Here is a 23,248-nt window from a genome sequence, read left to right on the forward strand (position 1 = left end):
GGCCGGCTCTGCTCTGATGTGCTTCCGGGAGCCGACTGCACAGAGTTAGAGCAGCGAGCCCGGCGGGGACTGCTTCAGGCTCTGAGGAAAGCTCTCCAGAGGCCGAGGCCTCAGGAGAGGCCACCTGTGGGCTCATCGCTGTGCGGGGTCAGCAGAGGCGCATCGGAGCCTGGGGCAGGGAAAGTTTACATTTTGTTCCCAGAGTGACAGAAACGGCCCGAGGACGTTAGGGCAGTGACATGATCTACCATCTGCAGTTCCCTGTGGCTCTAGGAGGGTACGGAGGGCAGGAGGGAGGTAGGGGTGACCCCCAAGTAGTGCAGGAGGGAAGAGTAATGGCGGGAAGCTGTGGAGACTGGGCTGCTCCGACCCCAGGAGAATGGGGGCGGGGGAGCGGGCGGGGCTGGAATGACTGGCTGAGCCCAGCCCCTCCAGCAGGTTCCCTGCTGGGCCCTCAGGCTTAGCCTCTCCTCCAACGGGTATCGCTGAGGCATTTCAGGAAAACCAGTGTCCAGGGCTTCCCTTCGCCCACCCCTGCAGTCCCACCTTTGCGGACCCCCAAGCCCCCCTCCCACCTGCTGGAGTCCCTTCCCCTTTCTGCACCCCTGCTCCCAGGTCAGGCTCCCGGGAACCCCCAGGCTGTCCATTGCACCGGGCCCAGGCCAGGAGGCGCAGGCCTGGGGCAGAGCTGCCGGGTGCAGCCTCGCAGGCTGGGCCGTCCCTCCGCCATCGGCTTCCCGCCCCTGACCCACCCCCGCCCTCGCTGCCGCCCTGGGACCCCGAAAACACGTCCGGCCCCGGCCCACCGCAGCCCCGCCACGTCCGCCACACGCCCCGCCCAGGCGGCTCCCCGCTGGAGCCTCTGAGCCCCGCCCCACTGAGGCCGGAAGCGGTCCCTGCGCCGCCCCGCCCCTTCCGGGCCTCTCTAGGCCTAGTGCGGGACTCGGTGGCCGCCAGCGACCCGCTGGTTCTGCGGGGCAACGGCGCCCCCTGGCGGGGCTGGGGCGCAGCGCGAGCAGAGGCCGGCCCAGCCCGCACCTCCCCTCGCCGTCACCCCGCGGCCGGCCCGCCCTCCCGCCTGGTTCCCCGTCTTCGCCGACCTGCCGCCGCGGGGCCGCGAGGACCCTGCCCGGGGCCGCCGTCCGGGGCCTCCGGACGCCGCGCGCCCTCGCCCAGTCTGAGCCCGGCCTCCGGGCGCTCTCCAGCCCCGCCCCTCCAGCCCGCCCCCACCGCCTCTGCCTTCTGGTCCCGGACCCCACACCCGCCCCAGGACGCCCTCTCCCCCCGCCCCCCAGTCCACAGCGAGGATGAGACGCTGATTTGGGGTCATCTCGCTGGACACACACACACACACACACACACCTGCTTCCCGAGGGTCAGGCGGGGCCGAGCGAGGGGCTGAGTTTGACCTCAAAGACGTGGCAGGCCCTGACCCGTGTGCCTCAGTGGATAGAGCGTCGGTCTGCGGACTGAAAGGTCCCGGGTTCGATTCCGGTCAAGGGCATGTACCTTGGTTGTGGGCACATCCCCGGTAGGGGGTGTGCAAGAGGCAGCTGGTCGATGTTTCTCTCTCAATATTTCTAACTCTCTATCCCTCTCCCTTCCTCTCTGTTAAAAAATCAATAAAATATAGTTAAAAAACAAACAAAAACAACAACGTGGCCGGGATGAGAGGCTGGTAACGCTGGGAGGGGCTCTCGGAACCCTTGGCCAAGGTTGGGTCTCGGGACCCGGCCCCTTTCTCCGGGATCAGGGAGCCCTTGGGGGCTGCGGCCTGGCTCCCCGAGGGCCCTGCCGAGCTCCTCACGCTCCCGCCCGCCCTGAGGGGACCTCCCTCACCGCCCGAAGTCTCCCACCCGCCTCCTTCCCGCCCTGGAACCTCGGACCCGCCCCGGCCCGCAGCCACCAGCCGGCCACAGGCTGCTGCGCTGGCCGCCAGGGGGCAGCAGAGGCCGGCGGCGGCGCCGGGAGCCGCAGCCCAGTGCAGGCGGGTGTGCAGCCTCCGGTTCTGAAAGCGGCTTCTCCTGTCCGGACCCCACCCCACCCCCACCCCGCTGCTCTTTCTAAGTCACTTCCGGCCCCCGATCACCGTCCCAGGTGTTTGACAGTTAGTCCTGGCTGCCTGGCTGGACTGGGGGTCCAGGCCGACGCCTGAGGATGCCCCCAGCCCCTCCACCTGCTCCCGGGGTCCCTGGCTGCACCGCGGACTCAGGTGCCCCTCGCTGTCTGCCGGTGGCCAGCTGCGCACTCCCTGATGCCAAGGATCCGAGCGCCACCTCCTGCCTCCCAGCTCGGCTCCTCCAGGACCTGCCCTGTCTTCGTTTACCTCCCACCGCCAGCGCCTCACAGCTGCTTCCTCCCAGGCTTTTAACTGATATGTTTATTGATTCAGAGATGAAGGGAGAGGGAGGTAGAAACATCAATGATTAGACGGAATCACAGATCAGCTGCCTCCTGCACGCCCCACATTGGGGACCGAGCCCGCAACCCGGGCCTGTGCCCCTGACCAGGATCGAACCCTGGACTCCAGCCCCCTGAGCCACACCGGCTACTGCAGTGTTGTCCTCCCTGTCTTCCCGAAAAGCCTCCGTGGGCCCTGCTTCTCTCACTTCGCACAAATTCCACCCATGGCCTCTCCAGCTCCCTCCTCCTCCTCCTCCTCCCCCTCCTCCCCCCGTCAGTCCGGTCACACGTGCCCTCCCTGGCCCTGGGCAGCCCGCGTGTGACCAGCCCTCCACCCTCATGTGCACGAGCAGCTGATGCTGGCCAGCTCCCAGCGCCCACCCCTCCTGTCCCTCCCACCAGCTGCTGCTGCTCAGGGCCTCGGTTCCGCCTCACCTCCCAGCACCTGGCAGGAATGTGCCCGCGCTCAGACCTGCCTGCTGCCCTCCTCCGTCCCAGCTCACCTCCCACCTCCCCAGGCCCGGCTTTCCCTACGGTCACTCCCTCAGCCTTCCAGACCCAGGCTCCAGAGCTGGCCGCTCTGCTGAACTCGGGCCAGACGCCCACCGTCCACTAGGCATCTCTATGCGGACATCCAGCCCGTGTTTCATGGGCAAAACTGACCTCCCTCCCAAGCCTGCCCCTCCCCCAGCGGGTGCAGGGGCAGCTCGGTCCCCATGGGCTGGGCGTCATTTTGACTTGTCTGTGTCCCTCCCCTCTTACCCCATCAGGGAACCGTGCGGCCTGGCCGGGCCACTCCACGCCTCTGTCTGCACCGAGGGCTAGGCCTGTGTCAGGGTCATCCCGGGCTCCCCAGCCCCCACTCGGAGTCCAGCCTCCAGAATGATCCATTTAAGCTTCTAGTCATTACCGAGTCCTGCCTGCCCCTCCCGGCCCCCACCCCCTCCATGCTCTCCTGCCCTCCTGACATCGGCCACGTGAGGGCCAGGCATGTCCTGCCTTCGGGCCTCGCACTGGCTGCCTCTGCTGGGATCCCCCCCCCCCCCCCCCCCCCCCCCCCCCGCCCAGGCACCCACATGGCTTCCTCCCTCTGCAAACCTCTGGTCACAGGCCCCTCTCCCAGCGAGGCCGACCCTGCACCTGGCTCCATGGCCCTCGCCTGGCCAGTCTGCCTCCTATAGCAGCACCAAGCATCCTCTCACACATCACACATGCTGGAACCTCCTGGCTGCTCCGTCTCTGGTCTGAACCCCCTGCCCGGCCGGAGTGCAGTCCTGGAAGGCGGGCCTCCCCCTGCGCCAGCGTGGGCACAGGTGCAGGAGGCACCCGGCTCAGAGGGCGCAGGACACCTGGCGGGTGAATGCCTGACCCCTCTTCGGTTGGCAGGCAGATGTGCACCTGTGCACAGCGGGCAGGGGATCCAGGCTTAGGGGCCTCCTCCTGGGCTCTCCTCAAAAAAAAAAAAATCTTGATTTCAGAGAGGGAGAGGGAGAGAGAGAGAAGCATCGAGAGAATCATGGATCGGCTGCCTCCTGCACGCCCCCTGCTGGGGACTGAGCCCACACGCCGGCCAGGCCCTGGTCCACACCCACTCGCTTCCTGGTGCACGCCCCCCTAAGAGCAGGGAGGAAAAATGTAGGCCTTTGGTGTGGACTCTGCTGCTCTGTCTTGTCAATATTCCAAGTAGAACATGTTTTCGTGTTTGTGTGGCTTTTGTGTTGTTTTTTTTCCCCTCAGAGAAATGTGGTTGTTAGTCCGCCCCCAGGTATTTCCCGCTGCTTTTCAGAGCGGAAGGGAGAGACACATCAATTGTTGCCTTCTGCACGTGTCCTGACTGGGGCTGGGGATCGAGCCTGCAATAGAGGTGCGTGCCCTTGGTCAGAACCAAACCTGGGGCCCCTCAGCCCACAGGCCAACCTCTATCCACTGAGCCGAACTGGCCAGGCGACACTCTATCCACTGAGCCGAACTGGCCGGGGCCAGAGAAAGTTTCTAAAAGCAGAAAAGAGGAAGAAAGACCTGAGATCCTCTTAAAAAATGTTTCACGCTGACCGGGGCTCCTGGGCCGGGTATGGACACGCGTGCTCAGTCGGGGGCATGTGAGCTTGGACATGGTGTGGCGGCCGGTACCTGCTGCCGGCGTCCGGCCAGGGCGGCCCTGCTGGGGAGCAGACATGGAGGCCGCCTGTGTGTGCGGTGGGCATGTGCCCTGCAGCCTCTGGACCGAGGGTGGGCGAGGATAGGCCCAGGTCTGTGTGCGGGGTGGCCCCTGCCTGTGCTGCCTCCCGCTCCCAGGAGCCCAGGGTTCGAGGCCAGGCTGCAGCCTCTGATGGGGAAGAAGCCAGAGCGCCCGAGGGCGGCCCTGGGTCCAGGTCCTTCTGGGGTCCCGGGGCTCCCGGCTGATGGGAACCAGGCGCAGGAAGCCCCCTTCCCCGCTCCCTTCCCCCTGGGGGGCCCTGGCACGCCGCGGCCCCAGCCGCCACCAGCGTGAGGAAGTCCTTTCTTCAGGGCGCCCATGCTGGCAGCCGCCCTGCCAGTCCAAACTGGATTTTTCCTGCTGCCCTTTCCCCGGAGGCCTTGCTGGGCACAGGGTCTCTGCTAATGAGGCTTTGGTGCCAAGACCTGGGCCACTCCATCCCGCTGAGCCCCGCTGGCTCAGGCAGCCTCCCAGCCCCCCTCCCCCACCTCCCGGGCCGGGCACCTGGGCTGCCCCCTCCTTCCTCGCAGCCCCCGCCTGGCCTGGGCGCCCTCACCACCACCACCAGGTGCTGGGGGAGAGCAGCTGCACGCCCGGACGGACTGACGGACAGACAGGAGGGGGCTCTGCGCCCGCAGCCCTCGGCACTGGATGCGCCTCACGTTCCCTCCTTCCGGAGCCTCTGTCCCACTTCCCGGCCCATTCACTCCCACCTCGCCGCCGCCGCCGGAGAAAGCAGGTCTGTGTGCAGCCTGGCCCAGGCCCAGCGCAGGGTCTGGGCACGCAGTGGTGGGACGGACGGGGAGGGGGGACTCGCCGTGCCCACCCCACCCCCGCACAGAGGCAGGAGGGCCCCCGTCACCCCCCGTCCCGCTCTCACGCCGCCTTCCAGGAACCCAGGCCCCCGGAGGTCAAGAACGGAACGCAGCGTGTGTGTCATATTTATAAAAGGCCGCGCCAGCCGCTCCCGCCCCGGGCCCGTGAGCTTAGCCCAGGCTTGGTGGGGAGTCCCAGCCTCCCCGGGGCTGGTGCAGGTGCAGGTGCAGGCAGGGATCCTGGGGGCCCCACACCAGCCTCCCCCCGAGAGAACCTGCTGGCTCCGGGTGCAGGGTGGGGTCTGGTCCTGGTGGAGGGGCTGGGAGAGGGGACAAGGGCGTCCAAGGACGTGAGCCCAGTGCCTGTGAGGGGCCCAGGGCCCGGGGTGGGGGGTGGGGGCTTTGGGGGCAAGGCAGTGGGGCCTCAGGGTCGGGCTGTGGCCCAGCAGCCAGGTGGGGGGCAGCTGCGGCCTGGTGCTCGCTGTGTGCCCCATAGGCGGTGTGACTCAGAGTCTGCCTCTGTGCAAGGGGGGAACGGGTTTGGGGGATCGAGGCAACATGAGGGGAGCAGGGCTGCAGCCCCTGACACCCCCGCCCCACCCGGTGCCCAGCTCAGACGCGCTGCAGCCAGTTCCCAGCAGGGTGGGCCCGAGGGCCTTGGTCCTGGCTCTTTTTAAAAACAAAACCTTCCCCAGAGAGGACGGGGTTAGGGCACGTCAGCCACGCCTTCCTCCTGGCCCCGCCCGGCCTGGGTGCGAGTCGGCAGAGCAGGACGGCAGTCCTAGTGGCTTCCTCCTTGCCGGCTGGTCCCCGACACCCAGTCAATGATGATGAAGCTCAAGCTCATGGTCATCAGCAGGAAGCCAAGCACAGCGAAGCCAAGGGCCTGTGGGGTCAGGGGTCAGAGGTCAGGGTCAGGACCGAGGTCAGAGCCGAGCCCTCAGCTTCGTACCCACCCACCGGCCTCCGGGCCCCGCGCACCAGCATCTTGGGGGTGGACTTGGCGGGCTCAGTCTCGGGGGGCACGATGCGGAAGTAGAAGACGGCGGGGAAGATGAAGATGAGGCACGGGGCGGACGTGGCACCTGCGGGAGACCACGCTTCAGGGCTGGGCCCAGGGAGGGGGAAACACAGGGGCCCCTCAGACCCCCTTTCTCTGCCCCCTGGTGGAAGGCTGGCGCCCGGTGTCAGAACAATCTCGGGGAAGGAGGCTGGCACAGAGGAAGGCACAATGCGAGGCAGAGACAGAGCTTAGGAGACTGGGCTCCTGGAGGCAGCTATTCCTGACAGCGTTTCTCCTCTTTGAGCCAATGATTCCTTCCTGCCTGACTCACTTAGAGTTGGAATTCGGATACATACGACCCAGAGCTCTGTCCTTGGTACCCACGATGCTCAGCCCGGCAGTGCGGCCGACCCTGCAGTGGGAGCCAGGCTCCTGAGGGGTCCCCCACGAGATGTCTCAGAATGGCTGCTCTTCCAGGGCAGAGCCCCCACCTGCCGTCCACGATCCTGGGCCTGAATCCGCTCCCTGCCCACTGGGTGGATGGCCCTGCGACTCCCCCAGTCACTCAACCTCACGTTCCTCACGCACAAGGTGGGACAGGACCCCTCTGTGGAGGCGCCGCCTCAGGGGGCCTGAGTCCTCAAAACAGCCTGACAGACCAGACCTCAGACGGAGGCCATGCCAGCAGCCACCACTTCCACGTGGGTGGGAGGCCCTGGCCGGGTAGCTCAGTGGTCAGAGTGTCATTCTGATGGATACATCTGGCTGCAGGTTCCATCCCGGGTCAGGGCACGTACAAGGGCAATCAATGAATGCATCCAAAATCCGATGTTTTTCCCTCCCTCCTTCCCTCTCTCAAGTCAACTAAAGACTTTAAATAAATAAGTAAATGTGGGTGTGAGCTCCGGAACCCGAATGGAGCTGCAAAGAGAAGTTGGGGCGGGGGGGGGGGTGCCCGCCGGCCGCCGCTCACCGATGATCCCGAAGATGCCCAGGATGTTGGGGGCGAAGATGACCAGCAGGTTGATGCAGGTGAGCAGCAGCACGGCGATGATCACGTGCCTCAGCCAGCTGAACTCCCGGTTCGGGAACAGCATCTGCTGGATGGCACGGCGCACCTGGGGAGGGTCTGGGTCAGCCCCTCGCCCACCCCGGCCCTGGCCATTCCACCCCCCTACCCCTGCCCAGCCCCCCCCGGCCATTCCACCCCCCCAGCCCCGCCCCCCGGCCAGCCCCCCGGCCGCCAGCTCACGGGGAACAGCACGATGGGCACGGTGAGTGTGACCGCCGTCAGCACAGCCACGCGCACGCACAGGATCAGCACGTCAAACGGGTCCACCTGGCTGTAGGTGTGCAGCAGCTCCGACTCCACGCGGTCTGCGCAGCGGGAGGGGTCAGCAGGCGGGGAGGGGGGTCAGCAGGTGGCCGGGCAGGGGGTGGGCTTGGGCATGGGTCCCCCGATGCTGTGCCTGTGGTGGGTGCCCGGCCTGCCCCGCCGCGGCCAGCACCTACCGTAGAAGGTGAGGTAGCCGAAGAGCGCGGCCAGGAAGTACATGACGTACATGACGGCGATGGACAGGTTGGAGATGTGCTGCATCTTCCTCTTGGAGGGGCTGCGAGGGCGGGTGGGGGGGGCCCTTGGTGCCGGGCTGGGCCACGCCGGGAGACAGACCCACAGGCCCGGCCTCTCTGGCATTGCCCCTCCCCACACCTCCTTCCTGTCCCTCCCCCTCCCCCCCCCATCACCTACGGCACCCGGAGGTCTGCCCCTTCACTTACAGCACCCGGAGGTCTGCCCCCATCACCTACAGCACCCGGAGGTCCGCCACCCCCGTCACCTACAGCACCCGGAGGTCCGCCAACCCCCCCACCCCCCCGTCACCTACGGCACCCGGAGGTCCGCCCCCGTCACCTACAGCACCCGGAGGTCCGCCCCCCGTCACCTACGGCACCCGGAGGTCCGCCCCCCGTCACCTACGGCACCCGGAGGTACGCCCCCCGTCACCTACGGCACCCGGAGGTCCGCCCCCCGTCACCTACGGCACCCGGAGGTCCGCGCCCCGTCACCTACGGCACCCGGAGGTCCGCCCCCGTCACCTACAGCACCCGGAGGTCCGCCCCCCCATCACCTACAGCACCCGGAGGTCCGCCCCCCCATCACCTACAGCACCCGGAGGTCCGCCCCCTTCACCTACGGCACCCGGAGTTCCGCCCCTGTCACCTACAGCACCCGGAGGTCCGCCCCCGTCACCTACGGCACCCGGAGGTCCGCCCCTGTCACCTACAGCACCCGGAGGTCTGCCCCTTCACCTACAGCACCCGGAGGTCCGCCCCCTTCACCTACGGCACCCGGAGTTCCGCCCCTGTCACCTACAGCACCCGGAGGTCCGCCCCCGTCACCTACAGCACCCGGAGGTCTGCCCCTTCACCTACAGCACCCGGAGGTCCGCCCCCGTCACCTACGGCACCCGGAGGTCCGCCCCCGTCACCTACGGCACCCGGAGGTCCGCCCCCGTCACCTACAGCACCCGGAGGTCTGCCCCTTCACCTACAGCACCCGGAGGTCCGCCCCCCGTCACCTACGGCACCCGGAGGTCCGCCCCCCGCCACCTACGGCACCCGGAGGTCCGCCCCCCGTCACCTACGGCACCCGGAGGTCCGCCCCCCGTCACCTACGGCACCCGGAGGTCTGCCCCGTCACCTACAGCACCCGGAGGTCCGCCCCCGTCACCTACAGCACCCGGAGGTCCGCCCCCCCATCACCTACGGCACCCGGAGGTCCGCCCCCTTCACCTACGGCACCCGGAGGAGGTCCGCCCCTGTCACCTACAGCACCCGGAGGTCCGCCCCCGTCACCTACAGCACCCGGAGGTCTGCCCCTTCACCTACAGCACCCGGAGGTCCACTCCCCCATCACCTACAGCACCCGGAGGTCCGTCCCCCATCACCTATAGCACCCGGAGGCCTGCCAACCCCCTGAGGACACACTCCTGGCCCGCCCGCTCAGCAGCCGCCGTCCGCGGGACCTACTCCTTGAGCTCCGTGTAGATGGGCAGCACCTCGGGGTGGCAGACGAAGGCGAAGGCCATGATGGGGATGGTGTATGCCGTCTGGGGGAGCACGGGACCGTCAGGGCCGCCCCTCGGCCTCCCCGGCCCGCCCCCGCCCCCGCCCCGGCCCGGCAGGACCTGTATGTTGAGAGTGAAGTAGTTTGCGGTGCAGGAGTCTGAGCTGAAAGGCTCCCCCAGGGGTGGCGTCTCCTCCCCGAGGCTGGAGTTGCTTGTGACGTTGGCAGAGGGGGAGAGCAGCGGGCATGGCACATGGAACTTTTTATAGATGACCTGGGGGGGGAGAGGGTCAGGGGGCGACTGCCTGGGAAGTCGCTCTGATCTAGACCAGATGGGGAGCTGCCTCCTCCCTCTGACAGGGACCAGGGGGTGGGGCTGCCTCCTCCCTCTGACAGGGCCCAGGGGGGTGGGGCTGCCTCCTCCCTCTGACAGGGGGGGGGGGCCTGCCTCCTCCCTGACCAGCGGGGACTCACCGCAACGAGGAAGAACAGCATGCAGGTGAGCGAGAAGCCGCTGGAGTAGCCCAGGTAACCTGCGCACGGGAGGGGCCATGAGACGGGGTCTCTCTGGCCCGTCCTCGCCCCCCTCCCAGGCCCGGCCCGGCCCGGCACTCACCGAGCTGCCGCATCAGAGCCAGTGGCAGGATGATGGTGACTGAGACCAGGATCACCAGGTAGTTCCCGTCCATGTACCAGTCCCTGCGGGACGGGGGCGGGAGCGGGTCAGAGCCCGCAGCCTCCCGCCGGGGGCACCGAGCCTCCTGCCCTGGGCCCTGCGAGGGGTGGCGGTGGGGCACTCCACCAGGCTGTGCTGTTTGCTCAGGGCCCGGAGGTCTGGCCCCGCCTCCCCAGGACCCCAGGAAGCGGGGGAGAAAGACGCTGCTCGGGGGCAAGCCTTTCCATGGGCTGGGCTTTCCCGCCTGAGCCGTGTCCCCCTGCCCCGCCCGTGGGAACTGAAGGGACAGGACAGGACCGGCCCCGGGCAGCCGAAGGCCAGCTCCCGGGAACGGCCCGGGGTAGGGTGGGGGTGTGCTGTCTGTGGCAGCCCCGCTGCTCTCCTGTCTTCTCTGCCCGACTCAGCCACATGGCGGACGCCATCCCCCAGCTGAGCTGGGGATGGGCAACTGGGACAGCCCGGGCTTAGCCTCCTGGCGGGGCTCACGTGGCCCCAGCAGGGATAGAGGCGCTTAGAGCTAAGCCCTCGGCCCTCGGCCCTCCCTGCGCACAGGCCCTGACCTCACCCGCCCGGTGGCTCTGGGGGGCGGGGGGGGTAAGACGAGGTGCTCACGGCCAGGCGTGGCTGGATGTGGTTTCTCCTGCCAGCTCTCTGCCCCTCCCCCGGCATCGCGGGGTCTCTCCCCGGCCCCTGGGCTCCCGGGGCCGACGGTGCCTCCCCCCTCCCCAGCCCCCCCCGGGGCTCACGAAGTTTTCTCCTCCAGGTTCAGGAAGGTCTGGATGACCAGGGGCAGCTCGGACTTGATGATGTACAGGTAGCTGGACATGGCTGGGGAGGGGCGGGCGGGCGCGGGTCAGCGGCCAGCCCTCCCTCAGGCGCCCCCCCCCCCCCCCGCCAGGGCTGCCCGCACCTCCGATGTTCTGCAGCGTGATGGCCAGGGCGGCCGCCAGCTTGCCGGGGGTCCCGAAGGCGCGGTAGCCCAGCTGCTCGTAGGCACGGATCCCTGCGGGCAAGGGGTCGGTCAGGAGCGCCCCCCCCTGCCACCCCCCCCCCCCCGGGTGCACCCGAGGCTCACCCACGACCCCCGAGGACTTGAGCAGCAGGTGGATGGAGTAGCTGGAGAGCAGGGCCACGGCCGTCAGCAGGAACCTGGGCGATGGAGAGAAGACCCCTGGGCTCCCGAGCCAGCGGAGGCAGGGGCCTTGGGAGGTCGGGGAGCCCTGGGAGGTCGGGGGACCCTGGGAGGTCCGGGGGGGCCCTGGGAGATCGGGGGGGCCCTGGGAGGTTTGGGGGGGCCCTGAGAGGCCTGGGGGGGCCCTGGGAGATCGGGGGGGCCCTGGGAGGTTTGGGGGCCCCTGGGAGGCCTGGAGGGGCTCTGGGACCAGGCTGGACCCCCATGGGCACATGCTCAGCAGGCCCCTGGGGGGTGAGCCCCAGCTGGTTTGACCCAGAAGGACCTGATCCAGGAGAGGCCCTGCCAGCCCGCCCCTCCCGAGTTCTTGGGACAGACATGTGTACCCTTGGCTGCGGGCAGCGCTCCCGTGAGGACACGTGGGCACACGGGCCTGGCCACGGGCTCCACGGGTCCCCACAGGAGGGCGGTGCGCTGCACCTGCCTGGCCGCGGCCGGCTCGGCCACGGTCCGGGCTGCGTGTGTGACTGCCCCCCGTCGCCCGTCCGCGGGCGGGAGCCGGCACTCACAGGAAGAGGACGATGCCCGTGTTGGCCATGGCGTAGGCCAGGCCCAGGATGCCGCTGCCCATGATGGCGTTGCTCAGGTTGAACACGGACATCCCGAAGGAGGTCTTCCCCTCAAACTGCGGCGGGGAGGGGCACGTCAGCAGGGGCGGCGCTCAGCCCCTCCCGCCCTGCGCCCAGCCAGGGTGCCGTGCCCTCCTGCCCGCTCACGTCAGTGAAGTGCGGCTCCTTGTCCGGGCTCTTCTGCAGGAAGTCCTCGCCCTCCACCCGGCTCCGGGGCGCCTGGACCCTGCAGGCACGGCCGGCAGCAGTCAGCTCAGCCCGCCCCGCGCCGAGCCATGGCGGCCCCCGCCCCGCAGCCCCGCAGCCCCGCTCACCTCTCATTGCCCGAGGCGGGGGTGCCTGCCGGGGGCAGCCCCTCCGAGTGCTTGCCGTTGGGCACCAGCTCCAGCATCTCCGTCTGCACAGGCGCCTCCATGGCTCCGACAGCCTCGCTCGCTCTCACGCTGACACTCAGAAGCCTGCGGAGCGGAGGCCCCCGGTGAGCCCAGCGCCAGGCCCACAGGCCGGCCGCTCTGCTGCGGCCCCCGGAACCTGCCTGTGGGGGACAGTGCTCCCCTCACACCCAGCACACACGCCGGCCCAGGGAGCCCTGAGGCCTCATCGGGGAGGGAGGGTCAGTCGGATGCCCCACGTTCAGAGCCCAGTGGCGCCAGGGAGCCGGATGCAGAGTCCCAGGCCCCCACGTCCCACTCGGGGGCCCGGACTGTCCCCTCCCTGGAGTGCGCGCCGGGAGACGGCGTCCTGTGCCGCGCTGTGTGCCAGGGGCCTCCTGGCCAGCCCACAGTGGCACAGCCCGACGGCTGGAGGCTGGAGAAGGGGTGAGGGCTGTGGGCCCGGTTCCCAGCCGCCCGGCGGGCACTGCTGGCAGCCGGAACAAAGGCCCTCTGTGGGCCCCGGGCTGGCGCTGGGAATGGCAGGCGCGGAGGCCACCCCCTCGGAGCCAGGAGGCCGGAGGCAGTGCTGGGTGCCGGACACCTGGGACCGGCCGCTCGCCGCCTTCCGGGAAACGGGTGCCCCGGGCCGTCCTCTGGGCCACACAGGCCTCGCCCTGCACCAGCCCTGGCCTCAGGGCCCTTAGGTGCCCGCCCACCGCCAGGGCCCTCTGAGCAGCCCCTTCCTGGAGCCCAGGCCAGGGCTCGGGCCGTGCCACGGGCCCCTTCCCTGCTCCGGGGCATGACTCCCGTGGGGCTCATGGAAGTAGCCCTGCCTGGCCCGCCCCCTCCCCCCGGTCTGCTCACGGCCCGGACACCTCACTGGCCCCTCCTAACCCCGGGGACGGGAGCCGCCCACCTGTGCCCGAGGGCCCCTGGCACAGCGCCCTCGGGACCTATAAGGCCACTCGGAGGGCCACTGGCCAGCAGGAGAGCAAGGCCAGCGTGGTGCCCAGCGAGCGGCTGGCACTGCCAAGCAGGTCAGCCAGAGCCTCGTCCTGCGCCAGGGCACCCCCTCTGCCGGAGCCCCGGTCCTGCCTGAGCCCTCCGGCCCGCACTCACCCGAGGGGCCTGGGGCTGCTCTTGAACCTGGAGCAGCAGGACCGCAGCCTGGGGGCCGGGGAGGGACGGGCGGCCAGGCTCAGGCCTCGGGCCCCGTGTCCCAGCGGCCGCAGCCACACGGAACTGACCGGAGCTCAGAGGCCACACGTGCTGTTCCCAGGGACCCCAGGCTGGCACCGCGGACCCCCTCCACCTGCCTGCCCTCCTCTGGGGCAGAGTCTGCCCCCCCCCCCCCCCGCCCCGGCAGCCCTGCCCCGGGACCTCGCTGTGAACGTGTCTTCTCACACTTTGTCCCCGGACCGGGTCCCTGACGTCAGCCTGCTCCGCGCTGCCGCCCGCGCCTGCCGCCCGCGCCTGCCGCCCGCGCCCTCCACGGGCCCAGCTGCTGTGGAGGTGCCAGCACCTGGCGTGCTGAGTCACTCCAGTGCCCGGCTCTGAGCTGGGGTTCCCTCCCCGGCCTCCCACCTGGGCAGGCTGGGACAGGCCCTCGGTGCTGAGTCGGCAGCCGGCTCAACGCGCCCTCCTCTGCCCTAACACCCCTCCCGGCAGCCGGGCACTGCCGCCAGGGAGCCCGCAGGCCCAGCACGGTCACAGCCACGGGGCCGGGCCGGCTCCAGGCTCCTCACCCCCAGCAGGACCAGAGCTGACTTTCAGGGCTCTTGGTCTGGCCTGGGGACCCAGAGAGGACATGGCTAGCATGAACCCTCGACTGGCTTTCAGTCTGGACATGACAAAGCCCCAAGCCCCTCACCACCACCTCCTGGCTCTTGCTGCAGCGGAGTGTGAACTGCACAGGCCGGGGCTCAGAGAAGGGGAGAGTGAGGCATCATGGAGGGCTTCCTGGAGGCGGCGGCGAGGGAGTCTCCATGGTGGGGAAGTAGGAGAGAGTGATCCAAGCAGAGCACACAGCGTGGGCAAAGGCCCCGGGGTGTGGTGTGAGGCTGGCTGTGAGGGGGACAGTGAAGGTTCCGTGGCCACAGGCAAGCCCGACAGGCCTTGAAGGCCAAGCCAAGGAGCTGGTACTTCTCTCTAGTGCAGGGCTCAGGGCCAGGGGCCCAGGGTGGACCCCCAGCCCGCCCCTGAGGCCAGCCGCCATGTCTGACCCCCTCCCCGCTCCCCTCGGGCCTGCTACTCCCCAGGCTTCTCTACCGGGGGTTCGGGGTGGACTCGGGGGACCGTCCGCACTCTGCGTCTGGGCTGAGCCGCCTGCCCATGGCCAGAGCTCAGAGCTCAGCGTCTGCCCGTCCTCCCAGGGTGCCGAGTGTGGCCACAGCGAGGCCTCTGCCCCCGGAGCACCCGGCTCGGAGCGGGGCTGCGGGCGGCGGTCCCGTGACCCGGGGGGCATCAGGATGGCATCCGTCAGGGCCGCCGGGCTGGGGCAGGAAATCGATGGCCAGGCCGCGGCCCTGTTTGCTCTGCGCGAGATAAGGACGCGGGGACACAGCGGCGCCCGCCCCCGCCACGCGGTGCGAACCCGTCAGCACACCGTGGCAGGTGCCGGGTTTGGCTAATTAGACTCGCGGCCCGGATCCGGCCGGTGTGTCAGCGCGGGGGAAGCACTGCTTCCTCCCCTCCCCCAGGCCCCTCGGTCGCCCGAGGCCACGGCCCCCCCCCCCTTCCCCTGCCGGGGCGGCCTACCCAGCCCAGCCCGGGGGCTCCTTCGTGGCTACCCCTGGGGTCTCAGGGCTGAGGCCTGCCCCGGCCCCAGCTCCCCCATCCTGATCACTGCCCCCTCCAGCCTGGCACCCCTCTGCCCGCCTGCTCCCCGACCTCAGAGGGAACACACCCTCCCCGGGCAAGCTGTGGGCCAATAGGGAGACTGGCCTCCCCGTCGGACTGCAGCCACAAGCATCGCGGGAAGCCGCTCGCCGAGGCCAGGGGTCCGGGACCGGGGCATGGGGAGTGTGTCCAGAGCGGGGAGGTGTCACCCCCCCCAGCACCACAGCTCCCCATTTTGACCTCAGCAGACCCAGTTCTCCGTCCACCACCCCCTCCTTGTCCGCACCACGGGTAAGTGGCCAAGGGGTGAGGCCGGTGACCAGAGTGTCACTGTGGGGCCACGCCGGTGCCCCCCACCCCTGGCTCCCGGCCTGCGCCTGGGGCCACACCCCCGTCTTCCGGGCGCCCGGAAGGGGGGCCGGGAGGTGGACTCTGTGTCGGGGTGTTTTCCAGACGCTCAGCAGATGCGCAGAGCTGGGCCCGGCCCGACACCGAGGCCTCCCCGCCCACCAGCCTGGACCCTCCTCGCTCGGGCTGACCCGGAGCGGCCGGGGCTGGAACCTCGCGGCGCTCCTCGGGCCTGGAGCCAGCCGCGGCCCCCGCCCCGCGGCCAGCCCGCTGAGAGGGCCGTGGAGCGGAGGCCCCGCTGAGGCGGAGGACAGGACATCACATGCCCGGGGCCCCCAGGAGCAGGGAAGACCCCGCGCCAGCCAGCCCGTCCTCCCCCTGCTGACCCGGAATCCCCTGGAGGCGGCCAAATATTTGGACAGCCGGCCTCCCGGCCCCAGAGAGAGCCGGAGCGGGGCCCGGGGCAGCTCAGGACTCGCCGGAGACCCCGATGGGGGGGCTGGCGGCAAGGTCAGCCTGGAGGAGAGGCTCCAGCCCACGTCCGGGAGGCAGAGAGAGGAGAGGGAGGGCCGAGCGTCAGAGAGAGAAAACACACGACACATGCTGTCCACGCGCCCGATCCGGACGGGGACAGGGGGTCAGAGAGGAGCGGGTGGGCATAGGGACACAAACAGAGGGAAGGACACAGAGGGAGGCGGCTGGACAGTCAGACAGGGAGGGAGACGACAGCCAGAGGCGGCTCAGCAGTCAGTGACAGCGAAGGGGAGAAAGGAACAGAGGCGAGACAGCCAGGGACAGGGACAGAGAGAGACAGACCCGGCCCGGGAGCCGCGAGGCAGCCGGAGGCCCAGGGGAGCAGGCAGCAGACCTGGGAGCCCGCAGGGGTGACCAGGCAGGACCCCGGAGGACCCACCAAAAGGCGGCGCGGCGTTTCCGGGCAGCCCCTCCACCAGGTGCAGGGACATCCGGAGGGTGCGGCTGAGCCTGGGGCCCCGGCGGGCCCAGCTGGAAGCACCCCCTCGCAGCACCGGCGTGTCCGCCCCACACAATGGAGAGCCATGTGGAGAGGACGCGGTGGGAGTGACCGGCCGCGGGGCCCGCACGTGTGAAGACGTGCCAGCGGAGGGGCCTACAGGACGTGGCCTGCAGAGAGGAAATCCAGAGCCACCCCCTCCTCCCTGAGCTGCGGCGGAAGGCCCCTCCTGCCCCAGCAGCTGCGCCTTCGCCTCGCCCCCCAAAGCCTGCCTGGTCCCCTAGGAACCCGCGCCCCCCCCCCCCCCCCGCTTTTGTCTTCTTACTCAGAGCCCAGGGCCAGCCTCCACCCTCCAGACCTAGTGTGCGCAGGGCACACAGTAGGTGCCCAGCAAATGTTGTTAAACCAATAACAGGGGTTCAAGGTCCTTGGCACGCTCCCAGCCTATCTCCCTGGCTCCAGGGCAGCTGGCCGGGCCATGCCTGGGAGGGCATCCTCCCACAGGGCCCCGTCCCAGGACGCACAGGCCGCCCCCCCCCCCGTACCCCGAGCCTTCACACACAGACGACAAATGCCCCCAAAACATGTTCCCTTCACACCGAGCGCCTGTCCCCACACCCAGCCCAGACGTTCAGAGTGTGCTCCACTCGGTTCAGAAACCTGCCCTGGCCCCACCCAGACACCAGGAACCACCCAGCCAGTCCCATTCCACCTCAGTTTCCCCATTTGTCTGGGACTCTAAGGGGCAGCAGACACCAGGAGAGGAGCAGCCTCCGGGAGCCCCGGACTGGGGGGTTGGTGCTTTGGGCGGAAAGGACCGGAATAGAGGGGACGGGGGGGGGGGGGGGTGCCCTCTGGGTCCAGGCAGAACCAAGTTCTGAGACACATAACATACCCCACCTCCACCAGAGACAGTCCCTGCCCCCCATGCCCAGGACTGAGTCTCACTCCTGCTCCTATCACCCCAGGCCTCTGAGAGATGCGTGGGGCCTGGCCTCCTCCGCCCGCCTCCTGCCACCTCCTGCCACCTCCGGTGCTTCCTGCAGGAAGCCCTCCAGGCTGTGCAGAAGCTCCCTCCTGGATGGCACTGTGCCCGGTGGCTCTCTGTGCTCCAGGCTGAGCATCTAGGAGGCACGTGCTTGCTTTCCAGAAGGAAGGAGCCCATGCCAGCCTGGGAGGGGGGAAGGGAGGAGGGGGTGGGGACAGGCCTCAGGGGAGCCAGGGGCCCAGGCCCTCCTGGGAGTCTGCAGGAAGGATGCGCCTGGGTGGAGGTGTCCCCACGGGCAAGGCCCTCTCCCATACCCCCAGGGGGGGGGCGGGGAGGGTGGGTCCCACAGGCCCCCTCCCAGGCCAGGTGTAAACAGTCCCCGGGCCTGCCCCCGGGGCCTGAGCGGGGTGGGGGTGGGGGTGGGAGAAGAGCGCACCCCGAGCCCCCCCAGGTTCGTGCCCAGCAGCGCCCGGTGCCCGCATGCCCGTGGCCCGGCTGCAAATGGCAGGGCTCTGGGGCCAGCACGTGCCCGCAGCTGGGTCAAATAGCGGCTCCCGCCGCAGCGCGCCGTCCGCGCCAGGTGCCGTCGGGGCGGCGCTCCGGCCGCTCAGGGCCTCTCCAGCCCGGCGCACAGGCCGGGCCGCGGCAGCCCATCGGTGCCGCCGACCCGTGTCCCGCCCGCCCGGCCGGCCCTGCTCGGAGGCCGGGAGTCCGGGCGGCCAGGCGCCCCCCCCCCCCCACCTGCTCCCGCTCGGGGCGCAGCCCGGCGCGCGGGGTCCGGCCTCGGGGCTCGGGGCTCGGGACGGGGCGCCGGCCGCGGCGGGGCGGGCGGGGAGCGGCCCGGGGCCGGCCCCGGGGGAGGGAGGACCGGGAGGGGGGACCGCAGGGCTCGGCGCGGGGCTGGGGGCGCGCGGGGCTGGGGTCGGGGCGGCGGTACCTGCTTCGCGGCGGGGACGCGCTGCTCCGCTCTCCGGCCGCTGCCGCTGCCTCTGCCCGGCCGCACGCGGGGCGGCGGGGGATGAAGGCGCCGGCCCCGCCCCCGGCCCGCCCCCCGCCGCCTATCCCCGCGCCCGGGGCGGGGCGGCCGGGAGAGGCCGGAGAGGCCGGGCCGGGGCCCCGGGCGGCGGGAGCGGAGGGAGCCCTGGGAGGAGAGCCGCGGGTCCGGGGGGCGCACTGGAGTCTTGGGGGCCAGCGGGAATGCCCCGTCCGAAACGGATCCCTGGGAGCCCCCTGCACCCCGGAAGGCGCTGCCCTCGCCTCCCTGAGCCCCAGGGGCCCTCCAGCCGCGTGGGGGGGCACCTGGGCGGCGCGAGAAGCCTGAATGGGGCTCGCAGACACCGGGCTCCCCACCTCCTCACCCTCGCCCAGCAGAGGTGGGGCAGGGGTGCAGGGGGGGGGGGAGTTCCCTGCATCAATTCTGTCTTCACCCCAGACAGGCAGACGCGGCTGAGGCTGAGCAGATGGGGCAGGAGCCGGGCACGGAGGTAGCCACGCTGGGCTGGGGCCTGGCTGCGCCTCGCCGGCCTCCCTGGCCAGGTCCCATTTCTTCCTTTCTGAGGGAGACAGCTGTCAGGCTGCCCACGGGAAGTGGGCTGGGACTCGGTGCCCTGGAACAAGGGGTTTGGGGGTGGCCTGGGGGGTCCCATACCACCCTTACCTGCTTCCCACACGACTTTGGTGCCGGAGGAGGGCAGGGAGTGGGGGGAGGCCTGGACCTCGGAGGTGAGCTGGGGGTGCGTTCCCCCAGCAGCTTGTCCGGCCGAGAAGCCTCTGGCTTTGGCCCTGTGAGTCCCGTGGCCTCCGGGCCCCGCCTGGGTGTCTGTGCCCGGGCCCCCTCCTGACCCGGTGCTCCTGGCTGGGAGTCAGGACTTCCTGAGTCTCTTCCCACTGACTCACAGCGCCACAGCCAAGCCTGTGTGCCTCAGTGTCCCCAGGAGTTCCAGGAAGTGGCTCCGTAGCCTGAGGGGGGGAGGGGAGTGAGCCCGGGGCTGGGGAAGCTGAGGCTGGAGCGCCAGAGGCCTGGGCGGGCTGCAGACAGGCCCTCGGGAGGGGCCGGGGCTGACACCTCCCCCCTCCCTAGCCTGCAGGTCCAAGGGGCTGGCTTTCCCCTGGGTCTGGAGCTGGTGGGATCCCCAGGTCAGAGGTGACTGGTCACGAGGGATCCCAGTTCTTCCACCTCCCAGGGGCGTGAGGACTGCCGGGGGGGAGGGGGCAGATTCACGTGGGGCGGTTCTGGCCAGGGGTGCTGGCCTGGCCATCTCCCACAGAACGCTGTGCTGCCGGGAGCCATTTGCAAAGGGCCGCCGCTTCTGCCGGCCGTTCGGAGGGGCCAGGCCCGGCTTCAAGGTCACTCAGCATGTGGTGTTTAGGGCCTCAGTCCCGAGTGGAGAGCGGGGGTGGCTGGCTGGGCTGCCGTGGGAGGCCCAGGCGGCTTGATGTGGGGTCCCCGGCCAGGCCGCGGGGGGAGGCGCCTGTTTGTTGATGCTGGGCCTGGGCCGGGGCCAGGGCAAACACAGCCCAGCCTTCCCGCCACCTGCCCGCTCTCCCAGCCCAGCCCAGCGCGCGGAGCCGGGCAGCTGGCAGCCAGGGTGGGCAGCACCGCCGGGCCCTCTCCCAGGGCCGGAGGGAGTGGCCGTCTGTCCGTGCAGCCGGTGGGGCAGCCGCCTGGAGTGGAGGCGGGGCGGAGCTTAGGGCTCCATCTCAGCCTTCAGCCCAGCCCCCTCCCCCCCCATCTCCCCCCAGAGCCTGCAGGCCCTGAGGCAGCACTCTGGTCCCAGGGTTACTCAGCCCTCCTGGGTCTGGACCCCTCGCTCTCCTGCTCCCTCTTCAGCCATGTCCTGTGGCCTCTGGGTGACATCTTCCCCTGGCACCACCATGCCACCCTCCCCTGCCACCACCATGCCACCCTCCCCTGCCACCACCATGCCACCCTCCTCTGGCATCACCATGCCACCCTCCCCTGCCACCACCATGCCACCCTCCCTGCCACCACCATGCCACCCTCCCTGCCACCACCATGCCACCCTCCCTGCCACCACCATGCCACCCTCCCTGCCACCACCATGCCACCCTCCCTGCCACCACCAGCCACACAGTGAGCCCAGACCCTGTCTGCCAGTGAGGCCCCTCCTCACCCCACCCATCCCCCCAGAGCCCCGCCCACAGGACCCCCCAGGCACCCTCTCCTCCCTGCCCCCTCCCAGTTGGCCTCTCCACCTGCAGGCCCAGCGGCAGCCACTCGCACTTCTGCCTTCACTTCCTCCCGGTCCCCCACCACCTTCCTCCTGAGCAAACTCCTGCTCATCCTTCCACACGCAGATAGAAGGTCACCTGGGAGAGAGAAGCCACCACCGGGGGAGGTCGCTCTTCCCATGAGTCCCATGCTGCTCGCCTTCTGTCCCCCACCGTCCAGCCTCGGGCCTCTGGGTGCCCTCTCCCCTCTGGGTGCCCTCTCCCCTCTGGGTGCTCTCTCCCCAGGCCTCTGGGTGTCCTCTCCCCTCTGGGTGCCCTCTCCTCTCTGGGCGCCCTCTCCCCTCTGGGCGCCCTCTCCCCTCTAGGTGCCCTCTCCCCTCTGGGCGCTCTCTCCCCTCTGGGTGCCCTCTCCCCTCTGGGTGCCCTCTCCCCAGGCCTCTGGGTGCTCTCTCCCCAGGCCTCTGGGTGCCCTCTCCCCTCTGGGTGCTCTCTCCCCTCTGGGCGCTCTCTCCCCTCTGGGTGCTCTCTCCCCTCTGGGTGCTCTCTCCCCAGGCCTCTGGGCGCTCTCTCCCCTCTGGGTGCTCTCTCCCCTCTGGGTGCTCTCTCCCCAGGCCTCTGGGTGCCCTCTCCCCTCTGGGCGCCCTCTCCCCTCTGGGTGCTCTCTCCCCTCTGGGCGCTCTCTCCCCTCTGGGTGCCCTCTCCTCTCTGGGCGCTCTCTCCTCAGGCCTCTGGGTGCCCTCTCCCCTCTGGGCGCTCTCTCTTCTGGCCGGGGGTGGGTGGAAAACGGGAGTGTGAGCGGATTAGCCGGACGGGTCAGGGCTGTGCTGGTCGGGCCATGGGCCTGGGGTCACGCTGGGAGTTTCTAGGCTCCATGAGCCCGGGTTCGGACCCCACCTACAGCTCCTACCACCCTGCCCGCCTGGAGCCCGGGACACCGCCTCGGGCACAATGCAGGGGAGGAGAGGGGCCTCCCCTCTAGTCCTTCCCCAGCCCCCGTCCCCAGAGCGGGTGACCTCTCGTCCTCCAGGCCTGTGCCGCCCTCTCTCCCCCGAGCCCTGGCCCCGCTTCCCTGGCCACTGAAGCGGCTTAATGAGCCCGAGTCACACGGCCTGCGAGCGCCTGCGGGAGGGCCGAGCCCCACGGCTACCTCGGGCCCTGACGTCAGTGCATTCCGGCTGCCGGGCGGCTAATCTCTGCGCAGCCGCCGGCGGCCAGGTGAGTCCCGCCACAGCCAGCGCTGAAGGCCGCGAGCGCCCCGGGGCACCTTGACGTCCCAGGTGGGGCCGGATGGTGGTGGCCAAAGAGCTGCAGTTTGCCGACCACTGCTTAAGCCCTCTGGCCCGAGCCCATCTTCCCGTCAGGCCTCTGAGCAGCACCAGCGTGGCGCCCACGTGTCCATCCTGGACTCCCTAACCTCCCCGTGTTCGTTCCCAACCCCGTGCTCAGGTTCAGGCCCCTCCCTGTCCCCTCAGCCCCCCCCCGGCCGCAGGCTCAGGGCCCTGCCCCGGCTCCAATACCAGCGCCTCCTGGCGGGCATTTCCCGTGGCTGCAGGCCTGGGCACCAGCCCCCCCCCTTTCCTCTGTGCCCCCAGCTTGTGGGGGGCGTCACGCGCACGAGGCCTGCAGATGTGGATGCTGCCCCTGAGCCCCGCTCCTGCGGATGCTGACCCCACGGGGTAACGCGGGCACGTCTTCCCCAGGGACCCGGCCCCAGGAAACACGTGCGCCCCTGCGTGTGTTTTCGTCAACAGTTTTAATGATTCTTTTTTCTAGAAGCAGATCCGGAAAAGATCACTGAGGATCACGTTCCCGCGAAAGTCAGGAAGATAAAATTACACACTGTCTTAGGGGGAAGAGAAACACTTAAGCTTAAAGTAATTCTTTGCATTTTAATACACCTGCTGTCAATCACGTCCACATGTTTTCCAACGGAAGTCACGGGAGATGACCCAGGAAAAGTGCACGCAGCCTGTACGGGAGGGGCGGCTCTCCTCCCGGCGCCAGCACGTCATTCCTCAGAATTCTGTTTCCGCACGTGGGCTTCCGCAGCCGTTTTGGGTTTGAAATGTTGCGTTAACATATTGTTTCATTATTGACATTCCTGGCCCAGCCTCACCTTCGCACCAGAGGGAATGCTCCTTGGCCTCCCCCGGGCCAGCCCAGCGATGGTGCCCCAGCTTCCGGGGCCCCCGAGAGCCATCGCCCTCTGCAGGCCAGGCCCCCGGCTGGCACTTGGCACGCCCCGCTGTTCCTGCTCCTCTCCAGGGAACGGTGGCCCCCAAGCACCTGGGCCGGATCCGCCCGGCTGTGCCACCAGATGGGCTTCCACCTCAAAACGCCCTCTGGACCCAAGACTGTCCGGTGGCTCCCCCCCATCCCCCAGCAAGAGGCACAGGCTGGTCTGAGAGCCCCCTGCCATGCAGCCAGGTGTTCATGGCCGGCCTGGCACCGGCACCTCATATGTGCCCACACCTCGCGATAATTAACACCCCCCTCGCCCCAAGAAAGGACAGCGGGCCCTCCCCTGGCCAATGCATAACTATTTTCCTGCGGAGGTTTATTGCCTAGTGCAGTGGTCGGCAAACCCCGGCTCGCGAGCCACCTGTGGCTCTC

At 69.6% G+C, this 23,248-nt stretch overlaps 1 protein-coding gene and 1 long non-coding RNA gene across 3 annotated transcripts in view; one reads left to right on the forward strand and one right to left on the reverse strand.

The window, feature by feature from the left end:
- Nucleotides 1-6,270, forward strand: part of LOC123652080 — a 22,790-nt gene extending 16,520 nt beyond the window's left edge. Inside the window, exon 3 of the long non-coding RNA XR_006741184.1 lies at nt 6,175-6,270. This is a non-coding gene — a long non-coding RNA (uncharacterized LOC123652080). The remainder of the gene's footprint in view (nt 1-6,174) is intronic.
- On the reverse strand, nt 6,156-18,443 carry SLC38A3 (solute carrier family 38 member 3). Of its 2 annotated transcripts, none has more exons than XM_045579562.1 (16): nt 18,381-18,437; nt 12,237-12,380; nt 12,070-12,148; nt 11,863-11,978; nt 11,237-11,310; nt 11,072-11,164; nt 10,908-10,989; nt 10,102-10,184; nt 9,960-10,018; nt 9,607-9,759; nt 9,449-9,528; nt 7,931-8,031; nt 7,671-7,795; nt 7,392-7,536; nt 6,397-6,500; nt 6,156-6,301 (listed from the first exon to the last, which is right to left on the reverse strand). In XM_045579562.1, exons 2-16 carry the CDS (start codon nt 12,335-12,337, stop codon nt 6,197-6,199), a joined length of 1,500 nt encoding a protein of 499 aa, XP_045435518.1. In that variant the 5' UTR covers nt 12,338-12,380; nt 18,381-18,437; the 3' UTR covers nt 6,156-6,196. The 2 variants fall into 2 exon arrangements, with proteins under 2 accessions (XP_045435518.1, XP_036288137.1); XM_036432244.2 differs by having other exon boundaries at nt 6,176-6,301; nt 12,237-12,383; nt 18,383-18,443.
- Between the last annotated feature and the right edge of the window lie 4,805 nt (nt 18,444-23,248).

This window comes from Pipistrellus kuhlii, unplaced genomic scaffold (assembly GCF_014108245.1).
Source record: "Pipistrellus kuhlii isolate mPipKuh1 unplaced genomic scaffold, mPipKuh1.p scaffold_m20_p_11, whole genome shotgun sequence".
In the NCBI taxonomy this organism is placed as follows: Eukaryota; Metazoa; Chordata; class Mammalia; order Chiroptera; family Vespertilionidae; genus Pipistrellus; species Pipistrellus kuhlii.